Source organism: Toxotes jaculatrix, chromosome 12 (genome assembly GCF_017976425.1).
Source record: "Toxotes jaculatrix isolate fToxJac2 chromosome 12, fToxJac2.pri, whole genome shotgun sequence".
NCBI lineage: Eukaryota > Metazoa > Chordata > Actinopteri > Toxotidae > Toxotes > Toxotes jaculatrix.
In genome coordinates this window covers 17,704,809-17,729,881 of record NC_054405.1, presented here as the reverse complement: position 1 = coordinate 17,729,881, position 25,073 = coordinate 17,704,809, and the positions used below count along the sequence as shown (strand labels likewise).

Here is a 25,073-nt window from a genome sequence, read left to right as displayed (position 1 = left end):
AGCTTCCTTTCATCAAATGTCTAATAATCTAAAAACAAACCATAAAAAAGTATGGACCTCATGGCAGGAGATTTTACAGTTTATATTACCTGTATACAGCACAGCAGCTCTTAGATGACTATGCACATTTAGACATAAACTGCATGACAATCTGGTTTGCTCAACTTCTCTGTTCTGCTAATGGAACAGTACATATAAGCTGTAAAATAATCATTTTAGTGTCCTGAGGATGACATTTTCCTCCACTGACCTGTTAAAGATGAATTGAATGGAGCTAACGTCATGCCAACTGAGCACCACTAGAGGCCAATATCCAGCTACGATCGGGTGGGGAGGCCTGCAAGATGATATGACACTCTGTGACAGTAAAAGTTTCCAGTGAAACCAAAGAGTGTTTCAGCTGGTGTGACATGTCTTCCAGGTGGGGTGACCTTTACTTCCTGTTCCAACTGCAAGGAAAAACGCTGCTGACATGTATAATTAGCCACCACCAGTAAATCATCTCGATTCTTGCACACACGTGTCTCGTGCGTGTTAAAATTAGCACGGCTAAAAGTACATCTCATGTCAGTAACTGAACATCATGGTCAGCGAGGCTTCCTCTCTCTGTGGCTGATTTTAGCCTTTCAAAAGCCACACACCAGCCACACTCTAAAATACTAAACATGGCAGATTATGTTTTTATCTACATCCGGCAAGATCATCAAGCTGAATTCAAATGAAACTTGATCAAAGCCTGAAACAATTTATTGTCCACTGACCGAGCATTATTTCTCAGACTTCATGATAAAACCCTCCCATTCAGGCATTTTAGGAGGAAAATCGCCCTGGAACAACTGGTCTGAAATGTTTGTATGTGAATGATACTGCTCAGTAAATCTTCAACTGTCAGTCTTTTCAATAGAGAGGGGAGTTGTACCCTGCAACCCAAATAACTTAACTAAAAATAAAACTGTTAACTATCAATTAAACTAAAAATCAATTGAACTAAAAATGGCTGTTGTGTCGGGCGATATTTTCACAGGAACCGTTTTACTTCTTGATACAGAGCTCAGCACCCAAAATGTACTTTTACAGTTTAATTCCAAACATTTTCCAAGCCAGATACTTAAAATTCTTGCAATAAAAATAATCATTCCACTTACACTAGAATGAGGATAAACAATGACAATGACAAAAACAATGACTTTTAATATTTCATTGTTATGTCAAAGAAAATAAAAGTCTCTGCTCTGAATGAGTATATTCTTCAATGGGCAGGATTTCAAAATCACACCTATGGCGATGCAATGCTTTTTTTCGCCTCACTGGAAGCCAGTGGTGTGCCAGTGATTAAGATGGGGCATTGGAATCATTTATTTGACCAAAACCATCCGATTGTGCATGTGAATCCAGTGCACCACCCAGACTATCAGCTTATTCCATCCCTATCACTGTGCAAGGCAGTGACCCTCAGCCTGCCCCAGAAGCTCTGCTCCTGGCCACCCTCTGCTGAAATACATTTATGGTAAATAAGGAGAAAACATTCCTGATTACAATGAGTGCATAGACAAATCTTAAATACACAAGGAAAAAATGTTTTGGGGGAAACCCGGCCCCTGATATTCTATACAAGTGATCCTAAACATTTTCAGCCCCTGAATCCAAAAAAAGAAAAAAAGCGAATGGTTTTCCCTTTTCAGCCATGTATTACTGTAGTTCTATACTATTTCACCAGGAACAAAAAGTGTTGGTGAGAAAGGTTGAAAACACACAAAACTGATACCTGAAATATATTATTTCACATAATGTAAATCAACCCATAACCCAAAAATTACCCACTGGCCCCCAGGCTGAGAACCACCGTTTTCTAGATAAATGACTTCATCAGGTTGAAGACTGGTGGAAAAGATTATACAAACAAGCCTGCCCCCTGGTGGCTAAATAGGAGGACAGCGCATGCTGCGGCTACCAACAGATAGTAAGATAGTAAATAAGGCATTAATTTATACGTCACATACTTCATAATTGAAAATAGCACTTGACAGTTCACCACTAACAACTGAAGGGTTTTACCGATTTCTCAGCATTCACTATTTTACACCAAAAGGGGACAATAGACATATTGTCCAAATCATGTCAAGCAGAGGAAAAAAAAAAGTTCCTTCCTCATGTTTTGATTGAATAAAGCCAGATAGTATGCATCACTGAAAGAGAAAAAAAAAATGATGGTGACCGAGGGTTTGCAGGCTCAGTAGATGAAGAGGACTCGGGTGCGGGGCAGGGTAGAGAAGGTGTCAGCCATCTTGCGGATTCTGGCGTAGTTGATGAACCCTCGGAGGAAGAGCAAAAAGCCTAAAGAGGAAGAAACGGGACCATGAGGCTGAAGGTACCAACTAGTACTAAACTAGGCAACACTCACAGAAAGTAGTGAAGCAAATGATCACTGACTGGATTTTTTAGTTTGACCAATATAAACCCAGATAAAAGAAATATAAAAAAATATATATAACAAAAGATATCCCTGCACTTACCAAGATTAAAGTACTAACTAATACAGTGTTTTGAAGTGCTCACACTTAATTACAGGCTAAACAGAATTACATCTGGTTGATATGAGCTGAACTTTAACATAACTCAGTGAACTGGGCTGACATGTGAATGAATGAGCAATGACTGGGACACAGATACAAAAAAGTTTGAGGTTAACAAAGACTGTCAGTTCAATACAGTGTTTTGGTAAAGGCCAGTGGGACAAAATTCCTTTAAGGAGTTGCAAAGTAGGAATACTTATTTTGGGAGTTAATTTTCAGCTTTGACAATGTTGTGCAAATTGCAAGTAGAGCGGTTTAAAGTTTTGGAAGGGCATAAAGCTCACCTACTTGAATATCATTACAAAAGATGCACAACCCTATAAATTTGCAGGCAGCAAACAGTTGTTTAAATGGAGCTCAAGAGAGCAGAAATATGTCACAGGCAAAACAAAACCATCTGATTTCCTATTTGATTCGTTTAAATGCAGAGGTTGGCTACTTACCCAACACCAGAAACACCCACCACAGCCAGTACTGTCCATCAAAGTAACCCGGGAAGTATGTGGAGAACTAGAAACCCAACAGAACGACAGAAATGACTGGTTAGAATAAATTTGGCCTGCACTGGTTTCACTCAAATGGGTCCTGCATTTTAAAAGTGAATGAAAAAAGCGTCAGAGTTCTCAAGAAATCTTTGAGGAAATAGCACAGTGCCAACAAGAAAGCCACTACAGAAACAACATTAAAATACCAGAGTGGTGTTTGGGGCTTTCGAGTTGTTTGTGCATTTATAAAACCACATTTTATGTGTTTGTATGTGTGGTGTGTAATGCCTGTGTGTGTGTGAGCTCATACCCGGACTATGAGGATCCATTTGATGAGGGAGAGGCCAAAGCCTGAGATGGCCCCGTAGCGGCCCGCTGCGGAGGTGGTCAGACAGAAAGACAGCAAGAAACCGATCCAGTTGAACAGGAATGCCACTGGAACGAAAAGAGAGTGTTAGAACATCAAGTAAAGGCAGGAAATGTAATTCAACTAATTTGTAGCTGCAATGAGAAAAGATCTACACAAATCTACGTAGAGAACATATGAAGATAAAGAAATGTGTAACATGAGAAAGAGGAAATGGAGACTGGTAGATTGGGTAACTAACTGAAGAAAGTGAGCATGAAGATGCCATCATTTCCTATCCTCAACTGATCAGCATCTTCAAAGTCATCTCTGGTCACAAAGTCTTCATCCTGTGGTGGAATAAGCAACAGAAGGGCAAAAACAGAGAGAGAAAAAAGTGAGCTAATTAAGCACTAATACTGTCTTTCCACAGCAGAGCCAGGCGGTAGCAGAGCTTTCCAGGGCTTTCCTTTATTTAAAACTATCCACAGATCAATCAAATCAACCCATTTGGAAAAGTTTGTCTTATTTTAACCAATTCAATACAAATATAACAGTGACTGAGATCAAAGGAAATGTGATTAAGCACAGGAAGCACCTGCTTGTGGAAACCCAGCTTTGCTGACAACGGACAAGACAAACAACCAACAGACCGATGAAAACATCACAACACAGCAAGCCCATTTAATGACTATCACTGCCACTTTACCCAAAGGTCTGGAGTCTGTCAAACACAAAGCAGGATATCAGGAGAAGACTCAGTAGATCATGTTTAACTATCAACTAAGCACTAGCCAGCACTCTAAATACACAAACATACAAGAAAGGTGGGGTACTGAATACATAAAGACCGTGGGTACATCTGTGTCTCCACACACCACAGCAGGACCAAATACACTTCCTCTCATCATACATTCTCCTCCCACTCCTCTCAGTTACCTCCAGTGTACTGCGAATTACATCGTCAAAAGTCTCCAGGCGTTCCCTGTGATGAGGCTGCTGCTCATCGCATGGCAGTTTGTGGCAGAGAAACACAACAGCAGCAATCAAACACTGTGGCCCCACATGCAGCAAGGCGCAATGCATCACACTGACCACCAGTGGTCAGAGATTAGTTGTCATTTGTCAGTGGATAAGATGTTAATGGCACTCTGTACAGGATAAAAAGTGCTTCGCCTTTTGTACATAAGAGAACCACTACCCAGTTACAAAAGAGTTCTCAAACATAAATGTTAATCAAAGAGCACAAATGTTTCCCTAAGCACATGTGTCAGTAAAGCTTTGGCAATTTTTAATGAGTCTAATTTCAAACAGAATATATTAATAAACATTAACTAATGTAATTTTTAAAAGAAGATATCAAAGAAGGCTCTTTAGCAGCACATAGATGCAGCCATAGGATACTAAGATATGAACACCCACACCTGATAGAGAGATAAATCCCAAGGCTGAATTTCACAACAATTTTAGCGACAGTATCAAATATTTCATATAATAATAAAATTTTACACAGACAAATAACTTTCATCTCCAAGTAGACCCTGACTAATGTGATGTGAGCTAGCAGTAAAAAACAGCTAGCTAAACAAAACAAAATAATTAAGAGTACCACTGGAATCATTAGCTTATGTGGCTAACCCTACATCACAGGTTCAAAACATAGCAATACAGTTAGCAATACACATTTTATTTTAGGATTGTTTTAATACCACATAGAATGTAATTTAATACCTTTGTCACATTCATACCAGTCAAAGCATGATGTAAAATCAGTAGGGACAACAAGGCCTACAATTATTTATTGTTTACATGATACATGACAAGGCGGAATGAGCATGGAATGAGCTCATTACATACAAAAAGACAGTAAAATATTACTGAATGGCCTTGAATATGAGTCATAACAAACATTTTTCTCAATTTTTGAAAATCTGCAGTTGTTCACTCCAGCTACAAAGGCTGGTAGCAGTTCATGCAGGAAAAACAAAGAGACACAATCAGATATGTGACACACAAAAAAAAACTTTCTGTGGTGGGGTACTAAGCACTTCCTGCCTTGCAGACAACATAAGAAATCTTTGAGCACAAGCTACAGAGAGTGTGTGTGTGTGTGTGTGTACATGGTGAATGTAGCCAAGGGCAAAAATGAAAAAAAAAGAAAAGAAAAGCAAAACAAAGTGAGACACTCACTCTTCCGGTTACCAGGGGAACAGTAGACTCTGCTTTGGTTCTTTCTGCTTCATCGTAGGAAGGTAGTGTTGTTGCTACGTTGTATGATGGAGGCTTGGGGAAAACCCCGTCTTCCTTGTAGTCAAAGTAGGCTGAAGATGAAACAGCAGAGTTACAAACACAAAGGCAGAAGTCTTACTAAGTCTTATTTCAAATGGGCAGGTAGCTGTCTTGTAACAACATTGAATATTTACTGTTAGAGGCCACATTATCAGGTACTCATGTGCAATCCAATGCAAACCGATACAAGTGTTCTGCCATAACATCTGCTTTTATCATGCCTGCATTGCTAAGGGTTTTTGGACAGTGTCAGATGTGCCAATAAAATTCCATGTTTTAGTATCAGAGTCCTAGTTAGTAGTGGTAGTGACGCTTTCCCACTTTAATTTATTTAAATTGAGAAGGCAAAAAAAACACCTCTCATAATGTAGTCCAGTACAACACCAGCTTCAACTCTGACTTCAAACGTACACATAATTGAATTTACAATATTCTAAATCTCATTAAAAAATGTGGAATTTATGGTTGAGCTGTTGTATGGAACTGACTGTACAAGTGTATCTAATGAAAGGGCTCAGTGTGTTTATTTTCAATGGCAAAACAAAACCCGCAACCTAACATCACATTCACATACAGTGAGCGTCTGAAGCGTTTAGTCACTGCAAGCACCACAGGAAGTGGAAACAGACTTGAAAATATAAGAACTATGAGCTAGAATTTCCTTTTAATCACCACTGACAACAAACTAAAAGACTTTATGAGACTTCAATAAAAGTGCTGTTTGTGCAAACCTATGTGAACAAATCTCTACTGTGTTTGATTCTGCCCAGTGACCTAATGTGACCATAACTGATCATGTAACTTAGAACTACTGGTTATTTTCCTTATCAAGGATTCAGACAAATATTTTCTAGATCAATCATTTTGTCTATATAGTGTCAAAAACGTGCCATGTGAAAAATGCCTGTTGCAATTTCCCAGAGTCTACTACATGGTTTCTTTTGTACAACTGACCAACACTACAAAGCCCAGAAATACTTGGTTCACTCAAGTATATGACAAAGTAAACCATTTAATTCTCACATTTGAGAAGTTAGAACTACATGTAGCTTGTTTTTGGCATTAAAAAGGACTAAACTAATTATGTAATAGTGTGGATTAATTTTCCACTGATTAACTAATGGATAAATTGACTAATGTTTAATAAGAGACCCGGCTGTCCTGTAAGATTAAATATGTATGAGCGAACAACTATAACTAACTTACTAAAATGCCTTCTCAGAGCAATCAGCTCTTCTTGTAAGACTGAATTCTGTGCATTTGGTATTTCTTTCACTTTAATTCCTTATCAAAGATGATAATCAAAACAATCAATGAGGTCCAAGTCACCCACACAGGGTGCATATTAACGTAGCCATTACTGCTTGAATACAAATCACGTTTACCAAACTACTGTATGTTTTTGGAAATGCAAACTGTATTCTACAGTTTATAATGTTTTCTCAAGTGGTCCCCACGCTGTAAGACACAAACACAATTCCACCATGTGCCTCCACTGGACACGCCCTCAGCATCAGAGAAACATCTGAATAAGTCATGGTTTTACCAGCATTGTCCACTGCGATGCTGCTGTATGGGGGTGGAGCATCAGCTGCTACCTGTGGACTCTCTTCTGGGTCCTCCTCACTGGGCAGCTATAGGAGGTAAGGAAACCACTGCACAGTCAACTTTCCATTGAAACAATTTTTTTTTTTCAGATAAAGAAATTTCATGATGACTGTAAACACTTAAATGATTATTTCAATACCCTATAGAGAAACAGAAACTGCGCCCACATTAAAAAAAAGTTTTAAGCACATGTTAAACATTAAAAATAACAAGTGAGCTCCAACCACAATGTGCTTCTCTTTCTCTCTTTAAAAGCAGGAAACAGGTTAGCAGTATAATCAATCAAAAAACCCTGATCACCTTAGACACAGAACAACCCAGACTAAGCTAATTCTTACTCCTGATTCAGTAAAACACGAATTTAAAAACAAAGCACTTGTGATCAATTAACACTACTGTCAGTTTCCTGGAATAGCCACTGAGGTGGTACTGAATACCAAGAAGAAAGTCTGCACCAGTGGGCTTACAGAGGTGTAAATTACAAGTTAACAACACCTTCATTTTCCACTGAGTGTGGGTGACACTTTATTTTACAGGTACTATAGTTTCCTACCATTTCCTAGGAACTGACATGAAGCTGTTTACTTATTTGACATTCAACTTGCTCTACATGGAAGATTAATAATATCCTCTATCCCAATAATAAAAGAACAATAGATGATTATGTACTTGGGTTAAAATAAAGAAATTCCCCTGGAAAATAACAACTGCATATAAATACAACTCAAGTAACTTGTTCATCCTTTAAAAAGCACTATATAAAATAGTACTTTCCAGAAAACTTTCCAGGAAATAATAAAGAAGATTCAATCCCTAGGATAAAGCATTTGTACACTCATCTCTTAAAGGCATTTTAGGCTTGAAGGACTCCCAGAAACCTCTTTGTCAGAGAGTTTAACTGTGTTTTTATGTGCTGCCAAACTGGTTTTTAGAGCGTACATGGTCAGAGTACAGTTAATATAGTGAAATGGGAATGACGCAAGGGTAGTAGCACAGGTACCCCCTAAATACAAGTAATACAAAAATGAAGACTTCCATTCTTGGATACTTGCTGCCAACACTGCGAGCCACATTTCTAGTCACTCACAGAACATAACTAACTTTCTACCAAAGCAGTCTCTAATGCGTCTGCACATTAATTATTACCACAATCAGCCACATGAGCAGACTTATAATAAGAACTGTCTGCCCTGCCATCATCTACTGTAAGAAGGTCAGCTGGCAGATTTGGCAGTTAAGCTAGATGACCAGCGAACACACCCACTGCTGTAGGTCATGTGCAATCCAAACATTAACTTTTACCAGCAGTGGACAGTGTCTAACTGCATTTAAGCACAATTTTAAAGTACATGGGCTATTTTTGAATATTTCCATTTTATGCTACGTTACACTTCTACTCTTCTTCTAAATTTCATAGGGAAATTGTACTTCACCATTTACCAACATTTAGTGACAGCTGTAGTTCCTAAGATTGTTCATACAAAAAATATGACCACTCTTGCTTTTGTTCTGTGAAAAAAATCTCCCTCTTATCAAGTCAGTATACCCTGTAATTAAACGCCCATACTTTCTCAGAACAAAAAAATAACCCACCAGTGAGGTGGAAATATTCCAACCCGTTCTCGGTTGAGAGAAACTGTTTTAAATATTTTCTGAAATTAGGTTTAATTTCTCTTAATCAAGCTTCATACTTAATGTTTCAAAATAGAGCGAGTTTTAAACTGATTCATCACAACTGATGAAATACTCTTAGATTTGGTCACTTGCTTTAGGAGGTTATATACAGAATCTTTATAAAACTGGGGCTTTTGCACTGTTAAAGATTAAGGTAATCAATAGAATATTAAACAGTTAAAACAACGACCAACCACAACAGTGAAATGCCACATATCCACATATAACACACTGAAAAGGATCATTTTACAATACTTTCACTTTTGAAACTATTTATAGAGAAACCGTTTTTTATCTAAATAAACTTGCGCATGCACGGCGTTTACGTATTTTAACATTAAATTATTACTTTTACTTGAATAATGAACGCTGCCATTAACACACAAAAGGGTTAAACTTAGTTATGACGGCTAGTTTATAGATTCATGTATAAATTATCATTTAACACTTAAGTAACTGAAAACCTAGCTAGCACGGAAACGTTAGCGTCGGTGTAGCTAGCACGCTAACACCTGCCGATAAAAATAACGACGTAAATGGCGACAAAATTGCCCTAATTAACATCAATACTAACACACAGCATATATGAACAGGAAACCGTCGTGTTTAGGCGGGTGACACCGACCACACGCTACACACCTGTGCGGCATGTAGCTTCGTTAACCAGCTTAACGATGTTCAACGCCGTTAACGTGCAATGTTGTTCAAATCTTTAACGTGTTGGCTTTATTTTAACTGCGCTGCCTTACCTGCTGATATCTGGCGCTCGGTTCGGTCATTCCGGTGTGAACGGCTCGTAGTCAACGACAGGAGACACACGCTGCCGAGACGCCCAACAAAAACTAAATTATATAACAGTACAAACTGTAAACTTAAACCTCGCCACAATGCACGGCTGCTTCTCCTTCGACTTCTCCACACGCTTGTCAAGCTACTTTATTACTTAGCATGACACACACGGCTTCCTGTTACCTTTTCCAAATAAAGTACCCATTGAAGACCAGTGTAAAACTAAGCCAAATCTGTCCTACCTTACTGCAGAAAATATTATACCATAGAAAATCAGCATTAAAAAGATCCTAATCCTCTTGAAAGCTAACTGTATTTAAGGTATGTAATTCACAACATATTTATTAAAGTAGCTCCTCAGTGTGGAAAAGCTGTAGAAGAATCAAGAGCTTGTTGTGTTTGTAAACTTAATACCTTTGGGCTCTGGGCTGTTTGTGAGGCAAAACAAGACATTTGAAGACGTCACCTTGAGTTGTGGAAAATTATAAATTCATCGTTTCTCATAGACAAATTATGAAAATAATTGTCAGTCATGATCTAAAATGAGTCATTTTTTTTGTCAGATAAGTTTAACAGTAGCATTAGCTGTTGTTAGCACTCACCAGCTAAAGGGAAGAATTACATCCGCCCGCATACACAACCCTAAAACTTTTAGCAATCCATTGAGAAAGGTTAAGAAAACAAATGGGACTGGATCTCCACTGTGCTTGTATAACTTTGCTGGGCCTCCACTGAACAATGCAGCAGTTTAACCTAATTGCTGACCTCTGCAATAGACAGTATCATTACAAGATAAGATAATTCTTTGTTGATCTCTAAGGGGAAAGTCACATGTTAGAGCAGCACAGACACGAGTTAAGAGGAAAGAAAAATAAGCTATTTAGATAGGTAAAAAATAATTTAAAAAAATTACAGTTGTAATTTAAAAATTACAACAGACAAGCTCCATCTTTAGCCACCTGTTAGCTAATTTCTTTTTCAAGATTTTTCATTTGCTTTTATTTTGAAAGTAAAACCCACCAGTTTCCGTTTTAGTCTCACTCACTTAACGCACCTCCTGCTCGGCAAGCCATTGACGTCATTGGCCACAACAAACCCTCCACCGCCCCCATCTGAACCTCAGTAAAACAACCATGATGAACATCAGTACCTCCGCTACACACAGCATTGGACAGGAAATTTTAAATAATACTGAATAAAAGTTAGCCGTCACCAAAAGATAATGTATAATATTTTGTCCCATTCATTTTCTATGCTGAGACATTTTTTTAAGTAGTTAAGTAGTCCCATACCAAGAACCATATCACACATCTTATACAAAGCCAGGTATATATCAAGTAAGTACTTTAAAGTCTCTGGTTTATGGATGAGATATGAATAAGTAAATGAGCAGATTATTGGAAACAAATAATGAGAATGACAACATATCTAAGCTATAAAACTGCTACTTCTACTTACTCTTATAAAGCACATTGCATACATTTGTAGTGTATCACTTTGTAGACACAGTCATGGTAAGGAAACAACAGCAAAAACCTTGGGGTATCCCCAGTTCACTGTTTGTGCCTAGGACACAGAGGAGCCTGAACCAAAACTTACTGAGATCAATACCCATTGTCAGACTCAACACATATGAGTCTGAAGAGTAACTCATGAGTATCATTAATTACTGGATAAACTCCTTCACATACACACTTTCAGAATGGGCAGTAAAAACAAAGACAAATGCAAATGGGTCTTGTAAGGTTTTATTGTATCTTTATCTAAAATAAAAAGGCAACAACAATACCTATGACACTTTGGATGCAAGCTTAAGTGTTGGAGAAGTTTTATATCTCAAATTGATTTCTAGTTGGGTTACTCAGGGTTCTGGTACTTGAGGAGCACAGGGTAAGTGGTTCCTATGTGCTTTTGGTTGTAGTGGTGGCAAACAATTTCCACATTGTATAAACTGAACTGGACTTTGACACGTTCATTGGGCGAGATGAGGAAACAGAGGGTGTAGAGGGCGAACTCGAACTCGGGACTGACGCCGATGAAGATGCTGCCCTTGGGCTTTATGCCATTCTTCCAGCTAAACTGTAGTGCCAGGATGTGTTTGTTCTCGTCAGGCTGCAGTGAGAGAAAAAAGAAATAGTGAGGGATAGAGAGACGGAGAGTAGGACTGTTTGACAACAAAAGCTTTTGGCTTGGTCTCAGCAGTGTGAGGAGAGGAGAAAGATGTGAGACTCATGCCGTTTACAGTGTCAGTGCTTTGTTGTCAGTCATAACAAAGAGAAAGAATATTTAAAACTAGTATGAACAGGAGGTGAGAACAAGACAAGTTAGAGAAATTAGAAAAAAATTTTGACTCATCAAGTCAAGCTTTTGACCATGGATCTCATGATTTTAATTCAGTATCTCTGGTACTTCATTAGTAAATCTAAAGTTTGACATTTTGTTCAACAATTTTGACTTAGTAGGTCCAAATCTTTGACTTGTCCCATACTTTTGACTTATCTCGCAGTTGTTACATTTTATTTTTTTTGTAATTTTAATTCAGTATGTCAAGATTTTTACTTACAGTATATATTTCTTTTTTTTTTTTTATCAATCTATGTATCTATTATTTCTCTCCCTCCTGGTGGAAATGGACGTATCTTAAAGAGGTGAGCAAATTATGAAAAGCCTGACCCACTGGTCAACTCATTAAAGATTTGAGTACAGATCAATCAACTGAGTTTAAAGTTTATCATCCAAAAACCTTGGTGTATCCAAAAACCTTGGTGTACTGCTTCACAAACAAGTAAAATAGAGACACAAAAATACCAGCTGAGCTCACATTATATGCTCTGGTTAGAAAGACGAAAACCAGAGAGCTGCGGGGCAAGAGGTGAGAAAGCAAACTTGGCCATAGCAGGATGTGAGGTTTCTCATCAGTGTGCAAGAGCGATGATGAGAGCAAGATTTCAAAGGGTGCAAGTCAGCTTGGTGGAATAGAGGAGATGTGAGGCAACGGAAGACAGATGAGGGATTTTCTGTCCACCAACCACCATCAACCAAACTTTATCTGTCTAGCTAACCCGATACAGATACACCTTTGTTAAAGCTAGACAGTGACAGTGTACCTGGGGTGAATTTGCAGTGACGCTGTAGCCTTTGTAATCGATGTGTCCCAGTTTCTCTTGTAGGTAGAGTTGGATCCAGTTGTGGAAGCCAATGACAGTCCGTCCTCCTCTCGTCTCTCCAACAAACACGTGTTCAAATCCTGAGGAGTCTGGCCTGGTGGGAGAAGGAAGGAGAACACACCTCAAACGTATTTGCTGACATGTTGGCACTCTGATGTACCATATGCTTTCCATGCCATGTTGACAGTAAATTTTCCCGAAGAATCTGATTTGTTTACCCATGCAGAAGGAGATTTTCAAAAAGTTTCACCAGCTCATGGTCATATGCTCGTATAACTCTTAACTCAGCAGCTTGGCATCCATACATAAGGTGTTCAGTGGCTGCATCCACCCTGAACATGCTACAAATAAACATCTTCGGTTTGAAGATGTCTCACGGTGATGCTGACTGGTTGTGTTACACAGAGCTAGTTTCTCAGAGTAAGACAGTTATCATCAGAGTGTCAGATTCCTCAGGTGAAGTGATGTGTGGGCGCTGTGCCAGATCTCACCCACCTGCTGGATCCTCTCCTCGCATAAAGTTCAAACCAGATCCTGTACAGCTGCTCCTTGAATTGTGTCTCATCCTCAGGAGAGAGGTGCTTCTCTACCAGGTATTTATGGGCTATCTGCAAAACAAACACCTCAGACTGATCAAGGCTGACATGGGAGCACTTGCCCCCCAGCCCTATTTACCCTTATCTACATTACAAACTTGCAGGGAGGGGGCTGGGGGCAAAACTGGTTTTGGCTCTATGTTCTTGTTCTGCAGTTGCTTTCTTTGTTGGGCACCGATGCCACTGCCAGGTGTGTATAACACAGTATATCAGGCTCACACCTACAGAATAATATGTAGACCATTTATGACCATTCAGACGTTAGACCAGACCCAATCTAATGTAGTTCTGACTAATAAAAGTAATAACTTAGTCATTGTGAGCGTCCGTTTAAGTGTATTACATGAATATTTAAACAGCTGAGCAACTCTGAATTGGTTCTCATTATTTATTTACAAGAAACAGGGCCTTTATGAGGCACGGGAAGATGGGAAGGGAGTCCCAACAGGTACCTTCATAGTGGGAGTCTGAATGATGGAGTCCAGGAACTTGTGGTTCTCTGCCACCTCCTCAGGGGTTACGATTTCTGGCTCTCCAGTGTCACTCTCATAGTTATCCAACAGGGAGATGAAGGCTGCAGACACAAACACAGACACTCTTCAAAAAAGGGATTTTGTTCAGTCTGGGACAGCAAATGATGTAATCTTTCAAAACATGTAATGTGTTTGAGTGCTGCCGAATCCTGGAAACAGGGATACAGAGACCATTATGAAGACAGCTAGGCAAAGCTGAAACTTCCAGCTCAGGGGAGTATAGACAGGAAAAGTCTCAAAACTGTTTTGTTTTTTTATTATTAATGGGAATCTAAGTACAAAAATAGCACAGAGAGAGAAATCCTCTGTTTTGCAATGGGACATCAGCCTCAGACTGAACTCTTAATACCAACTATTACATAACTCAGTTCCCTATGGAGCTCTGTGTGAGGGCATAGCTTTCTCTAACACGCTGCACAACAAAAATCTGTGGCAAGAATCATCACAAAGAGGTGCTCCTCAGCAGGTATCGTGCGGAGGAAGACTGGAACGAGAAGCCAGCGGTCGTAGAGGAGCATCTTTCTACATCCAGCGCAGTGAACTCTGCATGCTCTCTGTGATTATGCAACATGCCACTGTTCGTCATAAGCAGATTATGAGTCGGTAAAAAAAAAAAAGCTTTACTCTGAAGAGGGGGGTGACAAGGAGGATAGTATCAAACTGGCAAACGCTGCAGTGGAATTTTAGAAGAGATCATGTGGATTCAAACGTTTTTTGACAGCAAAGTTGTGTAAGAGGCAGTAGCAGACGCTGCTACTGCTACATCCAGAGGAATCCAGTTGGAGGCTGCTTCATCCCACAGAAACAAGGGAAAAACACCGTAAAGTAATGCACGAAGAAAGATACCTCACCCTGGACTAAATTAAACTCAGATGATTGGGACTGTGCAGCTTGTGTTAAAAGTACTACTCCCTAGAAATATTTCTCTACCCTCAGGCACTTACCTAAAAACGTCTCCTTTTTGAAAATGTTCTCATCAACAAATGTAAACAGAGGATATCCCGCTCCATCATTGTTGTCGTTGATAGCCATGGTGTCCCCAGCTTTGCCCTGCAGCAGGAAGAGAGCCACTCAAACTTTACATCTTGACTTCTGCAAATGAGTGTTATAGGCTGACTGCTTTCAGTCTTCCCATGAAAATTGCTATTTGCTCTTCATTAGATGGTGTTCTTTGTCGGCTTCCAGTGACATTTTGATTCAAATCAGAGCTAATTTTGTAAGATGGATGCAGAGCTACTCACAATAACTAAACCAATTAAATTATAAACAACGAACCAAAACACAGAAACTCCCCTGAAACCCTAAAATGGTTTCGATTATGACCGATTATGACCAATTTTCCCATCATCTCCATTGTTTCTTGTCACATTGATGTTCTTTACCTCAACAATAGTTTTCTCTTTTAACACTGACGAGGGGAAGTATAAACAGAGTGACTGAAAGATAAAAGCTTCAGCTTTGCTTGCAGCAGTAAAATAGTGCTCACCTTTTGTTTTGTGCTATAAAGCCAAAACCAGCAGGTTTCAAAGGTTTCATGGTAAATTCACAGTGTACAATGCAGTGCAGAGGCCAGAGCCCTGGCAATGTTCTTACAGGCTGTATTCACTTGATATATATGAATATCTTAAAACGATTGCTGTAGCTATTTACTGAACCTGCTCGTGATAAGATGGAAAAAACAAAACCAAGATAAGGCCTTTAAAATACAGATAAGCAACTGTGCATTAATTGTAGATGTGTTTCAGGGTCAGGTTGGGTGTTAAAGGTCACACATGTAGGCTGCAAATAATAATGTTTTATGCCATGATAAATTAAAGGGGCAGCTCCATGCTTATTTGTGTGTGTGTGTTTATGTGTGTGTTTATGTGTGTGTGTATGCGCGGTGCACCTGCAGAGAGATCCTATAGTCTTTTCCAGGTTGGAGTCTGTTGATATCGTTGTCCCACAGCTCCTGCATCATGGCCGACAGCTCTCTGTCACTCTCAGTCATGATACGACTGCTCGGTGGTGTGCTTGGTCCCTCAGTGGATGAGCTGTGTGATTGTTTGGTCTCAGTACGTGCCTCTAACAGGAGATAAGCAGTTAATGAAGCGTCAGTGGCTGATATATTTTAAGGCAGTTAGCTCACTCATACTGTCGTGTAAGCCTGGAGGAGCAGTGAAAGAGTTTCAAAGATAAATTTATTGGTCCGAATGTTTTTTTTTTCTTTGTTTTGTTTTAATTGTGAGAGACAATTTTCCATGAAATGGTTCAACAAAAACCTCAAATAATCTGCTGTCCAGATTAAAAGTTGGAATCACTATTTAAATATTTAAGCAAGATTATTTAATTTGGTATTTATTCTGATTTCTCCAGTATTGTGCAGCACATGTTATAGTCAGTGATCTGTGAATTTTGTTGTAGATCGGAAAGTTGAAAAACTGGATTATGAAAATATCTTAATTTGTTTCCTTAATATTGATTGTGTAATTATGTGTGTAATTAACTAAATGTGTATTGTTGTTATATTGTAATTTTAAAAAAGTACAAGAAATCTGTGTATTCTAACCCATACACACTATACATTACAAACTCCACACGCGCTTGTTCCCTTACAGTTCAATATAATAGCGAGCGTTTTACACATAATCACAAAGCAATGATTCACGAGGCTATCGTGAAGTTAAAGTGGGCCTGTGATAGTCCAAAGCACTGTAAAAACATAACAGCCTCCACATCCAGGCAGAGCTCATCCATCCAGCGCACCCCCACTGCATTCCACAAAAACATGGCTGACAACAGACCACACAGGCATGACAGTGACATCTGGGAACTTCATAATCACTATCCAAGCCCCAGGCTTCATCCCATGAGGCACCACATCAAAATCCACTGACCTTTTATACCCTGTAAAAGTTTAGTCTCGTCCTGTGTTTATGGTTGAGTGAGGTGAAAACGGTGATGGTTAAAGGGTCAGTGAAGTTCCTCAGTGCTGGTCAGGTGCTGCTGCTGCTGCTCTCCTGTGTTTGTGACAGCAGGTGTCTTTAGGGGCATAGTAACAGGCCAGCCAGTCAGTGAGTCTGTATGGAGAAAGACAGGCAGGGGCTGGGGGGGCGAGCAGAGAGCACGAGGCAGGGGATGGGACAGGACAGGAGAGAGGGGCCATTTTAAAGGGTTATCCCCTGTCAGCAACTCTAGCCAAAGGGATTACACCATGTTGTCGTCTCTTTTCAATCTCAGGCTAAAATGTGGGCTCTTTGTTTCTTTAGTATTTCATTGTGTCTCTCTGTCACCGTATAACCTCTGGATTACAGGGTAAATATGGGTCATGTTTCAGGTAACAAGATTTTCTAAAGAAGAGTTTACTTATAGCCCTACAGAAAGAAAACATTTTTTAATCAAACAGATCATACTCATCTTGGTTTGGTAATATGCCTGATTTTTTTTACCTATTTTTTTATTCTAAAAGATCTTAAGACTCTTAAGATTAAATGTTTGGTCAAAAGGATAATTACATGATTACATTTCTGAACAAACCCAAATTAAATGAATGAAGTATGAGGTTTGACACAGACTACCTTCAGCATTTTTGTCATTCATTTTTAAAACCTTTGAATTATTCTTGACTTGTTGACATGTTTGCAGAGTTTTGTACATTTATACATTCACACTAACTTTTTCAGTTGTTTTTAATTCTGTCGTTTTAACTGTTTGCCATCTTCACACAACCTCAGGAGTGGAAAATGTTGGAGGAAAAAAAACAGCTCTTTTCCTTATCTAAATTATGTATTGTATTACTTGTGAAAATAAACATCTACACATCATTATTTTACAGCACCACAGAGGAAATGGTCTATTTCCACTTTATCCACCTCATTTAAAACATGGATGAGTCAGCAGTGTGATTGTGTCTGTCTTTGATCTTCTCCTTAGATGCTCTTGTTGCAGCAGTTTGTGTAGGTACGCCTTTGATTTATAACCCTTTTTCTTGATTGTTAATTTATGATTTATGAGAATTTTCTATGATCAGCTTATTGCTAATCAAGCTAGCCACTATACTGTCTGGCTAATGCAACATTCTGAGTATCTTCACTTAATGTGAAGAATTTAACTGTTAAGCATTTTACTTTTTTTTAATTATTATTACTGTGTGTGTATATATAATATTGATCTTTCAATGGTGACAATTTGTTTCTTCCAGGCATGAAGCACAATGTACCTAAGTTGACAGTAACTCTATATTTTGAATCTTGTTTCTATTTTTACAACATCTTCCATCTAACTCTTTTTCTTTTTATGGTATCTCATCTTGTTCTGATTTGTAATCAGTCATTGAATTTCTTGTTCAATACTGTTTTCACCATTTCACAAATGCTTCCAGTAAACACCTCTACACCCAACTGCTATCTTCAACTTTAAAGCTAGAAAAATAAAATAAAATAAAATAGACAGCATGTTAAATGGTGACATTTATTTTGAGGAACGGTATGCTTAATGCGTTTTAACAGGATTCAGCAAGTTCTGTGTTTAAACATTTCTTACACGAGACATGAAATAACAGTGGGTCTGCATTGATGGGAAAGTGAATCCATGAGCATTTCAAGACCAAACAAGAGATTGTCTTTTCACCAGTCCAGACCAGAATAAACTAGAGAGCATCCTGCACAAGCAGTGAGGAGCAAATTCAGTTTCACACAGAACCGCCTGCATGAGATAGCTCTCTTTCTGAACAAATTTGGAAAAAGTAAAATAAGTTAACATTATACAAAATTATTTTTGTTTCTAAACATTATCAAAATTCTATGGCCTGTCTCTGACCCTAATATTTGGCAACATTAAAATAATAGTTGTACAAAGGAGGATGTTAATAAATGTAGTCAAACTCATTTGCCTTGGCTATTTACCAAGTCAGGATTCCAACACCACTGCCCCTAATCTAATCCCAGTAACCCAATAAGCGGATATAAATTAATAAACATTTATTGCATTGTCTTCCATAATTACATTCTGTATGGATAAATACATGCAACAAATAATGAAATTGTTCCCCTCATTCAATTTCATGAAATTCCCGTTACCAACCTGCTTGAGTTTTATCAGAGGACGTGCAAAAACACGTTTCTGTAAATCTCAAGAAAAAGTCTAAAATCTAAACAAAATTTTTTGTAAGAAGAAAAAAAAAATTACATCTCCAGAAAAGATGACCCCAGTCTGAAGATGTAACCTACAGAGCACACTCTGTATATCACACATTGTGTCTGTCTGGGGGAAACCGAAGGATTCCCTATTTGAGTAGTCAACCAAAAAAGCCTAGAACTGAAATAAAGCAGTTTTGTATGGGTGTCTGTATAAGATCATTTAAATTACCTTAATTATCCAGCTTGAGGTTTGTCTGAAGAAAAGCTAGCTGTCTTAGTTTTGACATTTGACAAAATGCTAGCCAGAGGGCAAATACTTGATATCATGAGCAGGTTATGTAATACAGCAAAGGGCAACTACAGTCCTTCTTTTCCGTTACACTCAGAAGCGATAGTTCGGTAGCTTTTGGGAAAAAAATACCTTCAAATTACCAAACTGAGCTTAGTCAGTGGCTCGAAGATTGTTAGCCTGTGAGATGTTAAACCTCATTAAGAAATGTATGTTAAATTTAGAGGGGGAGAAACAAATCTGTAGACATAATCTACTGTAAAATAGAGAGAAATCCAACCAATTTTAAGAGTTTTGAATTTAAAGCTCTGTCCTGTGACACTGGGTTTGAAAGACATAATGTTGATAACCGCATATCCAATATATATTTCTAATGACCAAAAGCGTGAATTTTTAAGATTATCAGAATTACCACAGCTGTTTCTCTCTTGAGATAAACACTAAAACTATTCATGCCATACCTGAACGAATACTTAATACAAATCTCATCTGTCATTTATTAAGTAAATATGAACATAAATTTATACCCAAGACTCCTGATCAGGTTCAAAACATAGACATGGTCGTGGGGGTACTGTTGTGCTAATCCAGTGTGTGTCTCAGGTGAATTGATGGTTAAGTGAGTTAAAGTGCATTCAAATGGAGCATACAGCTGTGAGGCACTGCATCGGTGTCAGTCCTCCTCATCACTCCAGAAGGCATCTTCTTCATCAAGATCTACACCATGGAAGAGTCTGCAACAAGCAAGAAAAGACAGATCCAACCAATGTCTTTACAGATGGAAAGGAAGTCTTAGTGACTAACTGGCAGAAAAGAGAAACAGATCACTCACTGGTTGTAACAGGGTGAATGGGGGTTGTTAAAGTGACTGTACGGGTTGACTCTGCTGAGGAGGCCCAGGCACAGCCAACAGAAGTATTGTCTACACGAGGTACAGGTCATCTTGTTACAGCCATCCACTTTCTAAAGACACAAAAACATTAGAGGGGGAACACTCAGCAAACATCAATTAGCATGAGTAGTATCTCACAGATCCTGGGACTGGACATAAGCTACAGTACAGAGCAGATAAAAACATTTAAGCGAGAGTTAGTGCAGTTTAATAGAATCACTAAACCTTTTAAAATGCTTTGTCGTCTGTACATTTGTTCTACTGCTCTACTGTGCTGTAACCAGCAGGGGGAGCCTAACCTGTATATTGGTTCCACAGCGTGGGCAGCATTTGCAGTTCTCATTGAGCCAGTCTCTGCTAAAGGACTCTTCCACTGCTTTCTGGATCACCCTCTTCCCAAAGCGTTGTTCCATGAACTTTTTCCCCTCAGATGTGGCTGACAGGTAGTCATCTCTGAGGTTACGCAATTCATCTGCAGCACAAGACAGAAAGCAAGGACAAGACTGGTTTTAATCAGAGGACTTGGGGTTGGGATTGGTAAAATGTGTGGTAGGCCTGTTACTAATCTTGTTTCAGTTGAAGCACAATGTCCAAACTCACTAAGCCAAACTGTTACTAACCCAACTTAACCCAACACTGCAAAAGATTAAAAAGATCTGCTAATTATTATAACGCTGACTAAAGAAATACAGCCATCTGTCTGTAGTATTCAACTACACCACAATAAAACGCCACAAACAAAATATATATTCTTTTCTTGATGTATAAACTACTATATTTCCAGTAATATTACCTGCAGGGATTTTACAGTGGGATACACCATGATAGCCCATCTTACACAGAGTGCAAAAAGCATACTGGCAGGCCGAACAAATGCCCATGGTTGTGTCTGGCTCCACCATAACAGCCGTGCCACAGTACTGGCGGGGACAGTAGACCACGTCGGCCATGAGGTCCAGACTGGACTGGAGCAGCAAACGGTCATAACGGGCGAACAGCTCCTCGTCTACCAGCTGCTTCACCTGAAAGATGAAGCAATTGGTCCTCTGCAAATGACAGGCTTGGGAAACTTGAAAAAGTTAGAAGTTTAAGAGTGGGATTTTACTTAAACCCTCTTATTCAACGGTAAAGCAACTTTAGGACTATAAATAAACACTTATATACCCACACATGCTGTATCTACTGTGAACCTCTCATACCTGCGACGGTGTGGCTAAGGAGGTACATTTGGGCTCAGGGCAATTAAGGCACTGAACGTTGCCGTCCCGTATTTGGATCTGGAAGTATTCAGTCATGCAGGCCTTGCAGTAGACATGCTGGCACTCCTTAAAGCAAAGGCAACTGGAGCCCAGCTTCTCCACAAAGCAGATCCCACAGCAGAAAACCTTGCTGTCAAACACCCTCTGGCGCTGCGCCTCATCAAAGTCCAGGAGCTGAGGTAGGAGGTCGGCACGCGGGTCCATCAACAGGACCGCCCGCGGGTCCAGTTGAGAAGAAAACAACTGCGGTTCAGGTTTTTCCTTCTTCACTTCTCTTTTCTTCTCCTCTGCATTTTCAGAATGACTCTCACACGGCGTCAGAGCTGAACATATTTGGAAAAGGTATCAATCACTCTCAAAATAAACAAAAAACAACCAAGGCATGTTTTAATTTAGTGTACATGTTTGCAGAAGTAAGTTGACTCTGTAGTATCTCAATTTATGCAGTTCAAGCTTGAAAACACCTGTGCTCCTGACAGATACTTCAGCATATTTGTACCAGTCTACTTCTCCTTTCAACTTAACTCTAAATGAAAGAAGATTATGAATTATAATGTGATCTGCGTATTACAGATAGTGTGCTGGTACCTTAGCTAACTTAGATGCATCCATACAAGCCCAAAAAAGGAAAAACAAACAAAAAAACACTACCTTCATTTAACAAAATACATATTTACCTGTTGCTGCAGATTCGGTTTTCCTGCGCTCACCACCTGCCTTATTCCCTCCCCTGATGACATCAAGAGGAGACTGGATGCCCAGAAAGTCCAGAGCCTCCTCTTTGAGGAACTGGATCCATTTGAAGAGAATCTCACTGCCTTGGTTCTCCTCCCACAGCTCATCCAGGCGTCTGCACAGAGAGCTCATCTGAGGAGGTAAAATGGAAGAGGAGAAGGAGCAGGAATTGACAGTGATGAATGATAGTCACTGAATGCCACCGTTTTACAAAGGCAAATAACTCTTTTTCACATATTACTGTATTTCATGTTTCACTTCTATAAAAGACTTTCACGATGACGATTCTCCTCTTCTTTGATTAACGATATCTCAGAGAGCCATTCCCAATGGTTTTCAAGCTAGCATTTTCACAAAAACAGATGAATGACAAGGGAGGGAGAAGGGTTGTCCTATAATCAAGGTCATTCTGTAGTCAGGCCAATTCTTACCTGCGCTCTCGTCAACCATTTAGAGCTGAGGGTGAAGACTGGTGAGGATGTGGATGGGTAGTCTGCAGGAAGCTCAAAGTTCAGCACCAAAGGAGGTAAGAAGCAGACATTATATTCAGTTTGCTTCTCTCCTGCAACAGAATTATACATTCCTTATTAATGTGTCCGATAAAATTGACTTAGCAAGATAAGGACAGAAGAACCTCAGAAAATCATCTACAGTACTTTGTAAACATTTTACGCACTAAAAGTCAAGATGTTTATCACCTTCTGTCCTTGACTTGCTGCAGAATGAATTTGGGACCGATCAGATGTCTCCCTAATGCCTCTAATGCATGATGGATAAGAATCTAAACATCTAAAGTGCCTGAAACTTCTGCACAATAATGGACATTGTAGACTTTAAGCATTACTGCAAATAAAACTGTGTGTGAGTTGTACACCTCGCTCTCATGGCTTTACACAGCTTAACTAACAGATGTACCTTTGACAACGATTTTGAAATCAGGAGGAAGCTCCAGACAGAGCTGGATCTCTCCCCCCTGAGCCGACTCCGCTCGGCGGAACTCCTCCTCATCATAGATACTTGCTAAAGCAAGCAGCTCATCCTCCTGGGCTTCCCTGTCCTCAGACATTTACATTCCTGCAAGAACAACAATAAATGTGACATAAATCCATGCTTATGACATTATAGTAGCCAGGCATCACATTGTCAGAGACAGCTGAAGCTAAATGTATCAATACAAAAACAAAAGTAGTGTGGCATTTGTACCTTAACACTTACTAAGCCTTCTGTGCATCGATTTTTTTTTTTTAAATCAAACCTTAGTTAATAATTATTCTGGAGGCACTCTAACAAAACTGGACATTACATCAATGGTGTGCAGTGTACACTGGCTTATACAGAGAGATGTTTCTGTTGGGGTGTTTCAGGGATTTTACAGTGGGAAACACCGTGATAGCCCATCTGACAGTGTGCAAAAAGCACACTGTGTAAGATCTGAATATTATAACAGTAATAAACGTAGGTTTTATTGCAGGACTGATGTATTAGACTGCGTTAGTTTTACCTGTCTGTAACCAATAAACTGATAACTGAGGGTATGTATACACAACTAACGTTTACATCAGCTTGATTTCGCTGTTGTTAGGCTCCGCGGTGGCACCCGAAGTTAGCACGCCAGCTAGCATAAGTTAACTGAAAGCCTGTTAGAGCCGGTCGTCCTTTAATGACAATGTAATAATCGCCTAAATTACAGTGGGTTGTCGTTGAGGTCAGGGGCGAGCCGGCACACTTCACGCCAGGAGAGAGTTAAGCTAGCGAAGTGGGTCGGTAACATTAGGAAACAGCGTTCAAGCTAGCTAGCACTGTGAGCTAATGTAAACAGCAGCTATGTCTACAGTCGTAACTCGGCCCCGCTGTAACTTTTCCACACCAAACACTGCCACTTCTCCTGTAATACTGCTCAAAGCCACTGTAAGTGCAGCAACACCGAAACAAAGTTAAAAGAATGTGTTTCTTACCTTCTCACCGACCCACGTACTACTAACTCCTGCCCTCTGACTGGGTCATGACTGTGGACGTAGTTTGCAATGTTGCCAGGTTTGACTGACAGAAAGCGGCCCAATCAGAGCCCTGACCCAGCCCCATCGTCGTGAAAGTATTAATTTTTATTTTTGATTTAGGAGAGGGTTTTTATTAATAATAATAATGACAAGGAATAATCCTTCTGCAGTGGTGGAAAGTAACGAAGTACATTTACTCAAGTGCAGTACTTACGTGCAATTGAGATACTTGTGCTTTGCTAAATATTTCCATTTTGTTCGACTGCTGTACTTTTATTTTTTCTCTATTACATTTATTTTATATACAAAATATATGATCAACAATACAATATAAAGTGCCCAGTAGCATATAAAGTATTAAAACTTAGAACCAGCTCAACCATCTATGTTAAAAGATCACATATGAATACATGCATCAATATTTTTTGGAAAACTTTTGAGTACAGGACTTTTTAATTGTTTCAGGATTCAAGTCATTCGTCCACTATACTAGGAATGCATGACGTACAAAGATTTACGAAGATTTTTTAACCATATTTTGCTCATGGAGTAGGACAGAAACTATTATTTTGATTTTTTGTCACTTACTCTACCATGTATTTTTATTGATAAATCATGTGTGAGCAATGCACATCTCATCACCCCACAGCTGAGGCTGACATAGTTAAACTGTTTAGTCTGAATTAGGTGTACTATCACAGAGAATTAAGGAAACCGGCTCATA

At 39.2% G+C, this 25,073-nt stretch overlaps 3 protein-coding genes across 5 annotated transcripts; all 3 read right to left on the bottom strand.

The window, feature by feature from the left end:
* Window positions 1–1,064: 1,064 nt before the first annotated feature.
* LOC121190765 (NEDD4 family-interacting protein 1-like) lies at window positions 1,065–9,902 on the bottom strand. Of its 2 annotated transcripts, XM_041051756.1 has the most exons (8): window positions 9,725–9,902; window positions 7,240–7,327; window positions 5,595–5,725; window positions 4,344–4,403; window positions 3,667–3,754; window positions 3,369–3,493; window positions 3,017–3,083; window positions 1,065–2,334 (listed from the first exon to the last, which is right to left on the bottom strand). In XM_041051756.1, exons 1-8 carry the CDS (start codon window positions 9,752–9,754, stop codon window positions 2,231–2,233), a joined length of 693 nt encoding a protein of 230 aa, XP_040907690.1. In that variant the 5' UTR covers window positions 9,755–9,902; the 3' UTR covers window positions 1,065–2,230. The 2 variants fall into 2 exon arrangements, with proteins under 2 accessions (XP_040907690.1, XP_040907691.1); XM_041051757.1 differs by lacking the exon at window positions 4,344–4,403.
* Window positions 9,903–11,621: 1,719 nt separating this feature from the next.
* On the bottom strand, window positions 11,622–16,050 carry endou2 (endonuclease, polyU-specific 2). Its single transcript, XM_041052085.1, has 6 exons — window positions 15,949–16,050; window positions 15,005–15,110; window positions 13,980–14,101; window positions 13,427–13,539; window positions 12,872–13,025; window positions 11,622–11,876 (listed from the first exon to the last, which is right to left on the bottom strand). Exons 1-6 carry the CDS (start codon window positions 16,048–16,050, stop codon window positions 11,622–11,624), a joined length of 852 nt encoding a protein of 283 aa, XP_040908019.1.
* Window positions 16,051–18,495: 2,445 nt separating this feature from the next.
* On the bottom strand, window positions 18,496–24,377 carry rnf14 (ring finger protein 14). 2 transcript variants are annotated; one of them, XM_041052083.1, is made up of 9 exons: window positions 24,308–24,377; window positions 23,268–23,426; window positions 22,784–22,914; window positions 22,295–22,484; window positions 21,558–21,940; window positions 21,152–21,380; window positions 20,658–20,830; window positions 20,299–20,429; window positions 18,496–20,200 (listed from the first exon to the last, which is right to left on the bottom strand). In XM_041052083.1, exons 2-9 carry the CDS (start codon window positions 23,416–23,418, stop codon window positions 20,140–20,142), a joined length of 1,449 nt encoding a protein of 482 aa, XP_040908017.1. In that variant the 5' UTR covers window positions 23,419–23,426; window positions 24,308–24,377; the 3' UTR covers window positions 18,496–20,139. The 2 variants fall into 2 exon arrangements, with proteins under 2 accessions (XP_040908017.1, XP_040908018.1); XM_041052084.1 differs by having other exon boundaries at window positions 22,784–22,845.
* Between the last annotated feature and the right edge of the window lie 696 nt (window positions 24,378–25,073).

What these genes read in the sequence shown, in the direction of transcription:
- endou2 (XM_041052085.1), bottom strand. Translation starts at nt 16,050, where the DNA reads ATGACTGAGAGTGACAGAGAGCTGTCGGCCATGATGCAGGAGCTGTGG. An exon ending in TTCAGACTCCCACTATGAAG is followed by an intron (nt 13,540 to 13,979) that starts GTACCTGTTGGG and finishes TTTGTTTTGCAG; the next exon opens with ATAGCCCATAAATACCTGGT. An exon ending in TCACTGCAAATTCACCCCAG is followed by an intron (nt 11,877 to 12,871) that starts GTACACTGTCAC and finishes CTCTCACTGCAG; the next exon opens with CCTGACGAGAACAAACACAT.
- LOC121190765 (XM_041051756.1), bottom strand. Translation starts at nt 9,754, where the DNA reads ATGACCGAACCGAGCGCCAGATATCAGCAG. An exon ending in CGAGCGCCAGATATCAGCAG is followed by an intron (nt 7,328 to 9,724) that starts GTAAGGCAGCGC and finishes TACCTCCTATAG; the next exon opens with CTGCCCAGTGAGGAGGACCC. An exon ending in GTGGGTGTTTCTGGTGTTGG is followed by an intron (nt 2,335 to 3,016) that starts GTAAGTAGCCAA and finishes CTTCCTCTTTAG; the next exon opens with GCTTTTTGCTCTTCCTCCGA.
- rnf14 (XM_041052083.1), bottom strand. Translation starts at nt 23,418, where the DNA reads ATGTCTGAGGACAGGGAAGCCCAGGAGGATGAGCTGCTTGCTTTAGCA. An exon ending in TTTCAAAATCGTTGTCAAAG is followed by an intron (nt 22,915 to 23,267) that starts GTACATCTGTTA and finishes ATTCTGTTGCAG; the next exon opens with GAGAGAAGCAAACTGAATAT. An exon ending in CCTTAGCCACACCGTCGCAG is followed by an intron (nt 21,381 to 21,557) that starts GTATGAGAGGTT and finishes TTCATCTTTCAG; the next exon opens with GTGAAGCAGCTGGTAGACGA.